The 14,858-nt window shown below is 43.0% G+C and overlaps 1 protein-coding gene across 1 annotated transcript in view; it reads right to left on the bottom strand.

Moving 5' to 3' along the window:
• Positions 1–13,460, bottom strand: part of tm2d1 (TM2 domain containing 1) — a 122,316-nt gene extending 108,856 nt beyond the window's left edge. Inside the window, exons 1-3 of the mRNA XM_070888231.1 lie at positions 13,340–13,460; positions 12,385–12,458; positions 8,727–8,835 (exon numbers count right to left, since the gene is read on the bottom strand). Of these exons, the coding sequence (XP_070744332.1) occupies positions 8,727–8,835; positions 12,385–12,458; positions 13,340–13,455 (299 nt within the window). The 5' untranslated portion in view covers positions 13,456–13,460. The remainder of the gene's footprint in view (positions 1–8,726; positions 8,836–12,384; positions 12,459–13,339) is intronic.
• Positions 13,461–14,858: the final 1,398 nt, after the last annotated feature.

Here is a 14,858-nt window from a genome sequence, read left to right as displayed (position 1 = left end):
CTCTAAATATCTGAAGGCCAAGTATGGCATGTCTGACTCCAATCTTGGGAGGGTGGGCCTTCAGAAAGTATAAACAGGAAAGGCATTTGAAGAGGAGGGTTTCACCCAAGAGTTGAGACAAAGAACTCGATGAGCCATTGGGCATCCTGATTTGGGAAGAGCCCTTATAGGATAAATGGTCCTGTCTATCACTTTACCCCAGGCCCACCCCTAAAAAAGACGAGAGAGATATCTAAAGTACTTTTCAGAGCAGATGGTGCCAAGAAGAACTGTTTGTCTGTCCAATTGGGACTAATAATCAGCTACTTGTCATAGTAAACATACTAGACCATGTCTATCCTGATTGTGTGTTGTGTTTTGACTATATTTGAACTGCCGCGCCTTAATAAAAATGCAATACAACTCCAAAGACCCTTTGGGTATGTGTGTGTGACCCGTGATCCTATTCTTACACAGTTAAAAAGAAATAGCATTTAAATAATACCCTAGCACGTGCGCCTAACATTCCAAATCATGCCATAGCCAATGGATTACTTCTGAAGTGCAGGCAAACACGACAGCCAATGTATGTACACTAAGATCTAACAAACAGCATTTGGGGTACTACAATTGCTCCCGAGAGTCCCTAGACTCAGAATGTGGAAGAAATGGATCTGACATGTTCCCACTGAATTCTTAGACATGAGTAAAACAGTTCACAAGTATACTCTCAGAAATTGAAGTTATCAGCACAAATTGAATTTAGTTACGGATCTGTCAGTTGTATTCTCCCTACCCTGCATCTTGCACAAATTATAAAATGAACAGACCTTACAAAGCATTACAATCACAAGTGCACGACTTCTGGTTTTGTGTAGACTGCAACTGAAGATTGTGATAGAGTTACAATGATAAGTATGTACAACAATAAATTAAAATTGTTCCATTTCAATACACCAAAATGAATAAATAAAATATTAACAGAAAATAGCCCTGGTAAAGAATAATTACACAGCTATTTTAACATGTGCATGGGATAGGGCACGAAGGCACATTAATTAACGACTATTTGGTGTGGCATTATGTTATGCACATTGCCTACCATAAACAAACAGTAGGCATAAAGGTGAGAATACTTTAAGCTTAGTCCAGGAGATGAGTTTCCCCCCCAAAATCTTTTGGAGATAGCTTTCAGACATTCAAATGGCAATTCTTTTATAAGCTTCTCACACGCAGGTAGAGATTGCTATTTTAACACGAGGCAGAAATTCTGGTGACCTGGAACACACGTGCCGGGGCAGGGAAATCGGGAAGGGATCCATTTCACTGCATTCCTGATTAACTTGCGTTGTACAGCAATTTACGGATGGCCCATTCGGCTGTTGTAAACTGCATCATTTTAATATTCAATTTGGTGTTAGTTAACCAGATACAACTGAGGCAAAGTGCAAAATCCTATTCTTTGCAGCAGGATAAATCCCACCCATAGAGAACACAAAGTTCAGAGTTGTTAAAGCCTGGTCCAGGAAGTGGCATCTTAAATAGGAATTGAAGTAGTCTTGTTTGCTAAAAATGAAGCTGTTAAAGTGGAGATTGCAATTAGAGTTTCTCTGAATTTGTTTGGCATTGGAAGAGAATGAGAGAAGCTGCATGTGCTCATATAGGGCCCAATTTTGGCCATGACTTGCATCAATTTTTTTGGAGTAAGTTGTTTTTTCTGGCACAAGTTAAAAAATGCCATTTTCCCCAAAAAATTTGTTCCAGAGTAAGTCAGTTAGGTACGATTTTTTTTACCAAAAGGGGGCGTTCCCAGGCACTTATGCCAGTTTTGGCTATTTATGCCACTTTGGGCAGCTAAAACTTACTCCAAATCGACTTAGGTCAGCGTATGTGGCCAGCTCTGAAAAACCTTGCGGGCAGTTAAGAAATCAGCGCAGGTTAGTATATTTAAAGCATCAAGACTTACAAAGCACAAAAATAAGCATTCAATAACAAATAAAAAAATAGAAGGAAGCTGAGGACCTGCACCAAGACTTAGAGCACTAAACAAACCACAAAAAGTAATAAGCAATCAATCAATAACAAATAAAAATTAGAAGTCCTACCTTTATGCCAGAATCAAGTCTTTTTTTTTTTAAAGTCCCCCCCCACCCTCCGCGATCAAAACACTTTCTTTTTCCACAACACCCTCTCCCTCTCCCTCTCCCTCTCCCTCTCCCCGCTGCCACCAATCAAAACTCTCAAGCACAACCATCAATGAATAAAAAATAAAATTGAAGTCCTACTTCGGCCCGGGAACTCAGCGGGCCGGCCAGCCGGCGCGGGAGGCCACTTGGTCGGGGATAGGGTGCAGCGAGATCGGGCGTCCCTTCGGCCGGGGATAGGGGTTGCGAGCATTGGGTCCGGCCCACAGCCCGCAGGACACGCTGGGAAGGCAGGAGCATGCGCGCAGACTTCACTGCGCATGCACGCAGGTGCCGGCACTGTTTTCGGCGCTGGCCTGTTGCTCTGCCTCCCACTTCACAATGCACGCCACGCTGGGACTCCGGAGACTCGGAAGAGCAGCCAGGTTGGGGCGACTTTTTTCTAGCGCGCAAAGTCAATGCACTTAAGGTAAGTGCGCCGAAAAAAGGGGTTGGGCAAAATTGAGCCCAAAGTAACTTCCTTTTATAATCCAATCCAGCCAAAAGTAATGGGAAAGAAAAGGCTCCTCTGTCTGCTGGCTGATGTGGAATGAATTTGGGCAGTCTCAATCCAGTTCCAGGGGCAGATAGAATATCAGTAGTAAAGTTTCAGACATCAGTCCTCCTGCGTTTGAAATTCCCAATTACTGTCACAAAGGTTTTTAAGTGTATATTTAATTATCACTTGTTGAACCACATGTTAAGACACAGGAATTCTAACTTTTCTGTTGGCAACCCAGTAATGGCAAGGGCGAATGTTGTGAACCGTTTCTCTTCATTACAGTGGTCTCTGTGGCTGCAACATTTTGCTACCAGTTTTTATTTTAAGCAGTCGATAGCATAGAAACATAGAAAATAGGTGCAGGAGTAGGCCATTCGGCCCTTCGAGCCTGTACCACCATTCAATAAGATCATGGCTGATCATAGTACCTCTTTTCTGCTTTCTCTCCATATCCCTTGATGCCTTTGGCCGTAAGGGCCATATCTAACTCCCCCTTGAATGGGCCCAAGTTTCCACATGATTTGCGCCTGATTTTTAGGAGCAACTGGTGGAGAACGGACTATCTTAGAAATCGCAATTCTCCACATTTTTTTTTCTGCAGTTCTAGTCAGTTAGAACAGTTTCACTTTGGAACAGAATTTTTTCTTCAAAAGGGGACGTGTCCGGCCACTGACGCCTGATTTCAAAGTTTCCACAGTGAAAACGTACTCCAAACTAACTTAGAATGGAGCAAGTGAAGATTTTTGTAGAACTGAAAAAACCTGTTCTACACATTAAAAAATCAGGCGCAGGTTACAAATTAGGCGTCCAGAACGAGGTGGGGGGGGGGGGGGGGGGGGAGAGGGGGAAGGGAAGTCATTAAATTCTATAATAAATCCTTATTTATACTTATACAAATATTATACAAATAAATCCAACCTGAATAAACATTTATAAGCAAAGAAAAGATTAAATAAACCATCTTCCTACCTGTGTGAAAGTGCTTCAGCCAGGGAGAAGGCTGCAGGAAGCCTCACAAGTTGAGGCAGCCGTTCGTTCCCGCGGGGGGGAGAGGAGGCAGCCATTCGTACCCGCGGGGGGGGGGGGGGGGGGGGGGGGGGGGGAGGAGGCAGCCGTTCGTTCCCGCTGGGGGGGGGGGGTTCCCGACGGCGGGCCGGCGGGGGGGGGAAGAGAGGAGACAGTGAGAAGGCTGCAGGAAGCCTCACAAGTTCAGCAGTCATTTCCCGACAGCAGGGGGTTGGGGGGGGGGGGGGGGGGGGGAAGAGAGGAGACAGTGAGAAGGCTGCAGGAAGCCTCAAGTTCAGCAGCCATTCCCGATGGCAGGGGGGGAGGAGGCCGTCGGGAAACGACTGCCTCAACTTCTGAGGCTTCCTGCAGCCTTCTCACTGCTGCAAGAAGCCTCAGTGCTGATCATGGAAGGGCAATGTGCTTTTATTAAAAAATGTTCAAAAATTAAACAGCTACAAAGAACTACAAAAATGGCCGAGTGCCAATGTTTCCTTCACACTGCACGTGCGCGAACACTCCAACACTCACGCGCAGGGTTGCCGGCAGGAAAAAAACTAATTTAAATGGTACCCGCCCCCTCCTACTTACAAAATCGGCGCGAGTGGTAGGCTCCGCCCCCCTGGGCGCCGCGCCAAGCAGACATGGAGCTGCAGGGCGCTCCAGAATCGCGCGTTTTTTTTCTGCCGCGAAGAACGGGCGCCCAGCTCGGAGGGGCGCCCATTTTTTATCGTGTGGAAACTTGGGGCCAATATATCCAATGAACTGGCCTCAACAACTCTCTGCGGTAGAGAATTACACAGGTTAACAACTCAGTGAAGAAGCTTCTCCTCATCTCAGTTCTAAATGGCTTACCCCTTATCCTTAGACTGTGTCACCTGGTTCTGGACTTCCCCAACATCGGGAACATTCTTCCCGCATCTAACCTGCCCAGTATTTTATATGTTTCCATGAGATCCCCTCATCCTTCTAAACTCCAGTGAATACAGGCCCAGTCGATCCAGTCTCTCCTCATATGTCAGTCCTGCCATGCCGGGAATCAGTCTGGTGAATCTTCGCTGCATTCGCTCAATAGCAAGAACATCCATCCTCAGATTAGGAGACCAAAACTGAACACAATATTCCAAGTGAGGCCTCACCAAGGCCCTGTACAACTGCAGTAACACCTCCCTGCTCCAATACTCAAATCCCCTAGCTATGAAGGCCAACATGCCATTTGCCTTCTTCACCGCCTGCTGTACCTGCATGCCTACTGATGTACCATGACACCAAGGTCTCGTTGAATCACCCCTTTTCCTAATCTGTCGCCATTCAGATAATATTCTGCCTTCATGTTTTTTGCGACCAAAGTGGATAACCTCACATTTATCCATATTAGACTGCATCTGCCATGCATTTGCCCACTCACCTAACCTGTCCAAGTCACTCTGCAGCCTCTTAACATCCTTCTCACAGCTCACACCGCCACCTAGTATAATGTCATCTGCAAACTTGGAGATATTACACTCAATTCCTTCATCTAAATCATTGATGTACATTGTAAATAGCTGGGGTCCTAGCACTGAGCCATGCGGCATCCCACTCGTCACTGCCTGCCATTCTGAAAAGGACCAGTTTATCCCGTATCTCTGCTTCCTGTCAAAGAACATAAGAATTCGGAACAGGAGTAGGCCATCTAGCCCCTCGAGCCTGCTCCGCCACTCAAAAAGATCATGGCTGATCTGGACGTGGACTCAGCTCCACTTACCCGCCCGCTCCCCATAACCCTTAATTCCCTTATTGGTTAAAAATCTATCTATCGGTATCTGTGATTTGAATACATTCAATGAGCTAGCCTCAACTGCTTCCCTGGGCAAAGAATTCCACAGATTCACAACTCTCTGGGAGAAGAAATTCCTTCTCAACTCGTTTTTAAATTGGCTCCCCTGTATTTTGAGGCTGTGCCCCCTAGATCTAGTCTCCCCGACCAGTGGAAACAACCTCTCTGCCTCTATCTTGTCTATCCCTTTCATTATTTAAAATGTTTCTATAAGATCACCCCTCATCCTTCTAAACTCCAACGAGTAAAGACCCAGTCTACTCAATCTATCATCATAAGGTAATCCCCTCATCTCCGGAATCAGCCTAGTGAATCGTCTCTGGACCCTCTCCAAAGCCAGTATATCCTTCCTTAAGTAAGGTGACCAAAACTGCAAGCAGTACTCCAGGTGCGGCCTCACCAATACCCTGTACAGTTGCAGCAGGACCTCCCTGCTTTTGTACTCCATCCCTCTCGCAATGAAGGCCAACATTCCATTCTCCTTCCTGATTACCTGCTGCACCTGCAAACTAACTTTTTGGGGTTCATGCACAAGGACCCCCAGGTCCCTCTGCACCGCAGCATGTTGTAATTTCTCCCCATTCAAATAATATTCCCTTTTACTGTTTTTTTTCCCCAAGGTGGATGACCTCACATTTTCCAACATTGTATTCCATCTGCCAAACCTTCGCCCATTCGCTTAACTTATCTAAATCTCTTTGCAGCCTCGCTGTGTCCTCTACACAACCCGCTTTCCCACTAATCTTTGTGTCATCTGCAAATTTTGTTACACTACACTCTGTCCCCTCTTCCAGGTCATCTATGTATATTGTAAACAGTTGTGGTCCCAGCACCGATCCCTGTGGCACACCACTAACTACCGATTTCCAACCCGAAAAGGACCCATTTATCCCGACTCTCTGCTTTCTGTTAGCCAGCCAATTCTCTATCCATGCTAACCAGTGATCTGCCAACCAGTTCTCTATCCACGTCAATACATTACCCCCTATACCATATGTGCTTTAATTTTGCATACCAATCTCTCGTGTAGAACCTTGTCAAAAGCCTTTTGAAAGTCCAAATACACCACATCCACTGGTTCTCCCTTTTCCACTCTACTAGGTACATCCTCAAAAAATTCCAAAAGATTTGTCAAGCATGATTTCCCTTTCATAAATTCATGCTGACTTGGACCGATCCTGTCACTACTTTCCAAATGCGCTGCTGTTTCATCTTTAATAATTGATTCCAACATTTTCCCCACTACTGATGTCAGGCTAACCGGTCTATAATTCCCCATTTTCTCTCTCTCTCCTTTTTTAAAAAGTGGTGTTACATTAGCTACCCTCCGGTCCATAGGAACTGATCCAGAGTCGATAGACTGTTGGAAAATGATCACCAATGAATGCATCCAATATTTTTAGGGCCACTTCCTTAAGTACTCTGGGATGCAGACTATCAGGCCCTGGGGATTTATCTGCCTTCAATCCCATCAATTTCCCTAACATAATTTCCTGACTAATAAGGATTTAATTCAGTTCCTCCTTCTCGCTAGACCCTTGGTCGCCTATTATTTCCGAAAGGTTATTTGTGTCTTCCTTCGTGAAGACACAACCAAAGTATTTGTTCAATTGGTCTGCCATTTCTTTGTTCCCCATTATAAATTCACCTGATTCTGACTGCAAGGGATCTACGTTTGTTTTCACTAATCTTTTTCTGTTCACATATCCATAGAAGCTTTTGCAAGGTTAGCATTGTAGCTTTTGTCTCTGGCTTGTCCAACATAGTCACTCTTGGCCCAGACCAAAATTCTATACATTTACTTCAAATCTATCTCTAGATGTGTTTTACATCAAGGTCCGATAACAGCAGTTATCACAATTTGCTGCTCTGGTACATTCTGAAGAGAAAGCGAAAAGATCCAAATCAAGTTTTAAAAAAAAGGTACCTTCAGAACCACATCATTCAAAAAATAATGAATGAGCACAACAAATAACAGGTTGCTAAATAAATGTTATATTAATTATAGAATTTATTTTATTATTTTGCCTTTTTGTGAAAGGTACTGCTAGGGATTTGGCAAACAAGCGGATAATTGGCAACTTTAACGTTTTAGTGTTATAAAAAAACATTGAATACGGCAGATAATAGCTGGGATAAAATTAGTAATTGGGGTAAATAAGTAATTTTCAGTAAATCCCTAGTTACTGTGTTTGAGGTTCTATTTAATGGTGTAAATGCACATAAAAGAGCACAAAACTAAAAATAGCAAGGAGTTCTCACAGTGCCCCAACCAACATTCCTTGTTCAACAGACTGATCATTCTGAAAATTGCTGTTGTGAGACCTTGCGGTGTGCAAAATAGCCACCCTGTTTACCTACATAGTACATCAAAGTACATTCAGTCAGTAAGCGTGACCTTGAGCTTCCGGTCGCCTATCACTTTCAATTCTCCACTCCACTCCACTCAGGTATCTCTGTCCTCGGACTCCTCCATTATCCCAACGAAGTTCAACGCAAGCTTGAGGAACAGCACCTCATCTTTCGTTTAGGCACTTTACAGCCTCTGGACTCAACATAAGAGTTCAACAATTTCAGAGCCATCCTCTGGCCATCTTTGGCTCCCTTTCTTCCCCCCTCCCCCCCGAATCTTAAGTTTTTTTTCTTCTTTCTTTCTCTGTCTCAAATGGCAGCTGGTCATTACTCCCCCATTCACACCCTACACAGATTAACTTTTTTCTAACTTCTGTCATTACCATTTCAATTTGGCCCATTATCCCTTTTGTCTCTCGAATCTTTTCTTTCTTCCACCCTATCACAGACCTCCCTTTAGTTCTTTCTTCCCCTCCCCCTTTCAGTGCTTAAGAATGTGTTTTTTTCAAACATTCGGCAGTTCTGACGAAGGGTCGTCAACCCAAAACGCAACAATGTTTTTCTTTCCACAGGTGCTACCTGACCTGCTGAGATTTCCAGCATTCTCTATTGATATTAAAGTAATTTATAGAATGTTACAGCACAAAAACAGCCTATAAATGGTATTTTTCTCCATTGAAACCAAGTTTAACCCCATAAACTTAAACATTCTTCTTTCAAGCAACAATCCAAATCACTTTTTAAAAACAAAATTATGGACTCTGCTTCAATAATGGTTGTGAAATAATTAGACACTACATAAATGCAATGTTTTGAAACTAAGCTAACAGTATACAGAGCTGAAATATTTCTACAGTATGGCACAATAGAGAGCTGAAATACTTACACATTACGGCATGAAAAGGGCTTATAGAAACCAACTTCCTTTCCACTGAAAGTGTTCACAAGCCCGCTATCATTTTTGCAGGTGATATTAGGAGCTGGCATACAAGGAACTAGAAATAAAGCCAAAAGAAACCAGAGATATTAACTAAATTATGGAGAATTTCACAAAAATTCATGAACAGAGCCTACACATTATGTTCTGTAATTTAGGTTTTCCCCTATGCAGATGGTAATGTCTCTGAAAACATTTAAATGCCGCTTTAAATATTGTACTTCTACACCTAAAAGTCGAGATGGTGAATGATCAGAAAAGTGATGGACAATGGAGACTGATTAAATTCATGCTGTAATATCTCACTGTACATCCTGTTCATTTTATCTAACTTCGAACCCAGGAATAATACTTCTTGGCCAATTGTTTCTGTTCTGATCAATCTTTAACTGCAATCGCTACAATTTGCACAAAGTAAATGTGATGGAGAGAAATTTAATGGGCAATTTAGGAAAATCATTAGATCAGTTATCCACTGACAACATTGCATGAGTTACTGAGGATACAGCTCAAGTTAATATTCCTTCTATATCAGAAACATTTTCCTGCTGACAACATTTTATGAGGAGAGACTGTAGAAATAAGAATGAATGTAAGAGAGTGAGAACAGGGCAGGAGAAGCTTATTTACAAGTGTTGTAAGCCCAAAGATTCATTTCCAGGGTTAGTGGTGGCAGTAGAAACTATATCAGCATTCAAGACTAGATTGGATAAAATAATAAAGGAACAGGTTGAAGGTGTAAGGGGGTAAAAAGTACATTTGAGTAAGAAGCATAAGGAGGTTCTGAGGAATCAGGAGTTCCTCTGTCTTATGGTATGGATTGTAATATTGACCAATTATGTAAAACTCACTTATGTATGTAAAGCACGCTTATACACTCGCTTACATTGAGTTAAGAGGGAGGCAGCAATGCCTGGTGGCTAATGAACCATCATAAGTAGCCAACACTGCATTGACCCTTAGCACAGACTGATAGAAGATGAAAACATACACTCAGTACTGAATAACAAGGGCATGGAGAATCAACAGCCTAGAAAGATAGCATCCCCTGCAAAGCAAGGTCAATCAACACGTCATGAGAAACTGAGGCAAAGTTGAACACATTCCAGAAGGGTGACACCATGGGAGATGGACAGGTGGGGGAGAACCACTCAGAGCCAGTCAATGTTGGAATCAATTATTAAAGATGAAATAGCAGTGCATTTGGAAAGCAGTGACAGGATCGGTCCAAGTCAGCATGGATTTATGAAAGGGAAATCATGCTTGACAAATCGGCGAGAATTTTTTGAGGATGTAACTAGTAGAGCGGACAAGGGAGAACCAGTGGATGTGGTGTATTTGGACTTTCAAAAGGCTTTTGACAAGGTCCCACAAAAGAGATTGGTGTGCAAATTTAAAGCAGATGGTATTGGGGGCAATGTATTGACGTGGATAGAGAACTGGTTGGCAGACAGGAAGCAGAGTCTCGGAATAAACGGGTCCTTTTCAAAATGGCAGGCAGTGACTAGTGGGATGCCGCATGGCTCAGTGCTGGGACCCCAGCTATTTACAATATACATCAATGATTTAGATGAAGGAATTGAGTGTAATATCTCCAAGTTTGCAGATGACACTAAGCTGGGTGGCAGTGTGAAATGTGAGGAGGATGCTAAGAGGCTGCAGGGCAACTTGGACAGGTTAGGTGAGTGGGAAAATGCATGGCAGATGCAGTATAATGTGGATAAATGTGAGGTTATCCACTTTGGTGGCAAAAACACAAAGGCAGAATATTATCTGAATGGCAGCAGATTAGGAAAAGGGGAGTTGCAACGAGACCTTGGTGTCATGGTTCATCAGTCATTGAAAGTTGGTTTGCATGTACAGCAGGCGGTGAAGAAGGCAAATGGCATGTTGGCCTTCATAGCTAGGGGATTTGAGTATAGGAGCAGGGAGGTCTTACTGCAGTTGTACAGGGCCTTGGTGAGGCCTCACCTGGAATATTGTGTTCAGTTTTGGTCTCCTAATCTGAGGAAGGACGTTCTTGCTATTGAGGGAGTGCAGCGAAGATTCACCAGAGATGGCAGGACTGAGATAGGAGAAACTGGATCGACTAGGCTTGTATTCACTGGAGTTTAGAAGGATGAGAGGGAGTCTCATAGAAACATATAAAATTCTGATGGGACTGGACAGGTTAGATGTAGAATGAATGTTCCCAGTGTTGGGGAAGTCCAGGACCAGGGGTCACAGTCTAAGGATAAGGGGTAAGCCATTTAGGACTGAGATGAGGAGAAGCTTCTTCACTCAGAGTTGTTAACCTGTGGAATTCTCTACCGCAGAGAACTGTTGATGTCAGTTCGTTGGATATATTCAAGAGGGAGTTAGATATGGCCCTTACGGCTAAAGGGATCAAGGGGTATGGAGAGAAAGCAGGAAAGGAATACTGAGGTGAATGATCAGCCATGATCTTATTGAATGGTGGTGCAGGCTCGAAGGTCCGAATGGCCTACTCTTGCACCTATTTTCTATGTTTCTATGAGCCGTGGGCCAATCAGTGGTTTTGTATAAATCGTATAACTTTTCTTATAGAACTCTTGTACTTTGAAGTGTTCATCGGAACATTTCCCGAGCATGCTCGAATAATAAACCAGTTAACCGAGGTTTCGTTTGCGTGATTCCGTGGTCGCTATACAATAAGGGCAGGTGTTGATTCCTAATATCAGGGAGTCCACCTTGAGGAAGAGAAGTCTTCTTTTTACCCCAACAAAGGAATATGGGAACAGGACTGGTAAATATGATTAAATTATTTGCTTGCATAGAGGGTAAATGCCAGTGCAGATTACTTATTTCTGTGATGCAAGTTCTATGTATTTCTATGTACACAAGTTACTGAGGGTGCACTTAATGATATCATGAACCACACAGTAAAACACAAACGTAGCATTAGTAACATATACAATTCATTGGAAATACAAGGTAATGTGGTACTATAAGATCAAAAGATTGTTTACAACAAAGCTACAGCTCAATAAAAGCAATAGGAAGCACCATACAAAGTATGGTGTGAAAAAGAATGGGGCCTCTCATCTCAGTTTGACAATCTGTTTGAGCAACTGGGTGGCCATAAAGCATTAGATGGGGTTGTATCCAACAGGAAGAGAACCATAAAAGAAATTGGTATTAAAATAAAATAAACTGTTTTTACCTAGTTAGACAGAAAGACCGTTGCTGCCTTCCAGACCCTGTGGCATGAACAGACTTGGAGAAGTCATCTTCAAAGGTTCTCATTAAATCCACGCATAGTAAGTTTTGGACGCAGGACATTATAACGTGTGCTCTTTTTGTTTATGGTGTTTAAGATTAATGTTTTGTCAATAATAAATTAACTGAGTCAAACATATTACTGTCTCTATTTGTACACATCTATTTAATGGATAAAGGATTTATTCAACAAAAGGTACACAATGAATCCCAGGTACTCTCCCACAGGAGGGAGGCCAAACCCAAACTGTTCTGACATATCTCAGGAGGTAGGCCAGTGAAAAAATAAGGAGCAAGGGAATATGTCACTTGCTCTTAAACTCAGAACATTCATATTATAAGTTCATATTGGTAAGAAATTAAAATGTACCAAAAGCTGTATTATTCGTGCAATTTTCTGGTTCTTGTGTTACATCACTTATCTTGGGGGTATCACAAATGTATGTACAGAAACAAACATTAAGGAAACATTTCTAAAAATTATATATATATTTTCAAGTTTGTATATTTAGCATTTATCATTAATATTGAAAGTCAATATCAATTCAAAGTTAGCAGTGTACAGGAAATCAAAAATATTTATTTCAACAATAATATTTTCTAAAATTGTCAATTTACTACAATATAAACAAACAATTTAAGTAAATCTCAAGAAAGAAACACAAATATATCCCCACTAAACCCCGTAGATCAATTTATTAACAAACTTGACACATTAGCAAAACTGGGCATATACAGCACATCAAATGTGTATTGTGATGAGTACAAAAACTTAAGACTAATGTTACTCTCTCATTACAACAGTGACTACACTCCAAAAGTACTTCATTCGTTTTGAGACATCCGGTGGTCGTGAAAGTAGTATATATAAATCCAAGTCTTTCTTTCTCCAACACTTGTTGACTGTGCAGTTAGTAATTAAAGCAACCAAACCTTGTTATCCACATCCAGTATATACGTTCACTGCCATTGCGCCAATACAATCAACAGCCCCACAATAATGTACTACAACGATCACAATGACAAATCAGACCAGTACAATCCCCTTACTTAGTGAATTACTCATGTCGATTTATTTACTTACGGATCACGGCAAAATGAACTGACTTTATAACTTGTCACTGTTTTTAAATCATGCATCAATCTCCCTCCTGCCATTTCTCCGGTGTTGGTCGTGAGTTTTGATTGCTAATTATTGTTAAAATGAGACTCTTGTCTTCAACTGTCCCTGTAACAAAAACACTGGCGCAGCTCTTCTATCACTCTTGGCTGTCTCAGCAACCAATTTATCTAATAATAGACAAATAACACAGAGTAAAGGATATTGCCCGAGTCGTAGTTCGTCGCATTTATCGATATCATCAGAAACAGCGTTTAAGAAACAAAAGCACAGAAAGCCGGCGACCAGCCGCAGCAGCCAGCTCTCCCTGGGCAGCGCCATCTTAGACCCTGATCACGTGCCCGAGCAGGAAGCCCAGCACAGGAGGCGGTCAGACCCTTGTCACTCAAACAGACACAACATTGCAGCACAATCGTGTGCAAATACAACACTGAAACACAATACTGAAGTATCTGTGTCCTAACTCGCACCAAGTCCCGCTCACCCATCACCCCTGTGCTCGCTGGCCTGCATTGGCTCCTGGCTAAGAAACGCCTAGAATTGAAAATTCTCATCCTTGTTTTCAAATCCCACCATGGCCTCGCCCCTCCCTATCTCTAATCTCCTCCAGCACCACACCCCCACAAGATGTCTGCACTCTTCTAATTCTGGCCTCTTGAGCATCCCTGATTTTAATCACTCAACCATTGGTGGTCGTGTCTTCTGTTGCCTAGGCCCTAAGCTCTGGAATTCCTTCCCTAAACCTCTCTACCTCTCTTTCCTCCTTTATGGCACTCCTTAAAACCTACCTCTTTGACCAAACTGCCCTAATATCTCCTTTGTGGCATGGTGTCAATTTTGTTTTAATATACTCTTGTGAAGCAGTTTGGGACATTTTACTATGTTAAAGGTGCTACATAAATACAAGTTGTTGTTGCAGCACAATTGCACACAAATAAGTACTGATGTACAACTACACAAGTACAATACTCGTACCCAAAACCTCTAGACAAAAGTAGACAACCAAATACAATGCTGGTACCCAAATCTCTATACAAATACAATGCAGATGTACACCAATAATACTGATACCCACTCTGAACCTTCTCTGAACAGCCTCCAATACAAGTATATCCTTCCTTGCTGATGGTGATGACCATCAGCAGGCCGGAGCCATTAGAGGGAGCAACATGCGGTGGCGTACCACTGCAGGGAGCAGCGCGTGGTGCTGCAGGAAGGCGATGGCTGGCTGCAGTGCGGGCAGGTACAGCAGGAGTGGTGAGGTCGGGGTGAAGGAGCGGCAAGATGTGATCGGGGCCCAGGAGAGGCGAGAGTTCGAGGCCCAGAAGAGGCAAGGGCCCAGGGGCAGCACGGGCTAGCCCACACTACGATATGTGTGCGCATTAGGTCGGTGCAGCAGAGCTGGTCTCCAGTCGTCTTGGGTAATCCTTGCCACTGGACCAAGATCTAGCTCTGTCAAGACCGTGTGGTGGCTGGGGTGCAACGGCCACCACACGTTAAAAAATCCACGCACAGGCATCTTCCACTCTTCAGGATGTAGTTCAGGATCTGGAATATTAGATCCTTCATTGAAACACCTGTGAACTCATCCCTTTTCGGTGTGGAAGCAAGTCATCCTCGTTTCGAGGGACTGTCCAGTCAGGACACATTTCTTAATCAAGGATAGGAGGGAATCTCTGTTGGTCCAGATTTTGATCTGGCAGGCTGTGATGGGGGAGCCTGTG

Source organism: Pristiophorus japonicus, chromosome 8 (genome assembly GCF_044704955.1).
Source record: "Pristiophorus japonicus isolate sPriJap1 chromosome 8, sPriJap1.hap1, whole genome shotgun sequence".
Taxonomy (NCBI): Eukaryota; Metazoa; Chordata; class Chondrichthyes; family Pristiophoridae; genus Pristiophorus; species Pristiophorus japonicus.
This window is presented reverse-complemented; position numbering and strand designations above follow the sequence as displayed.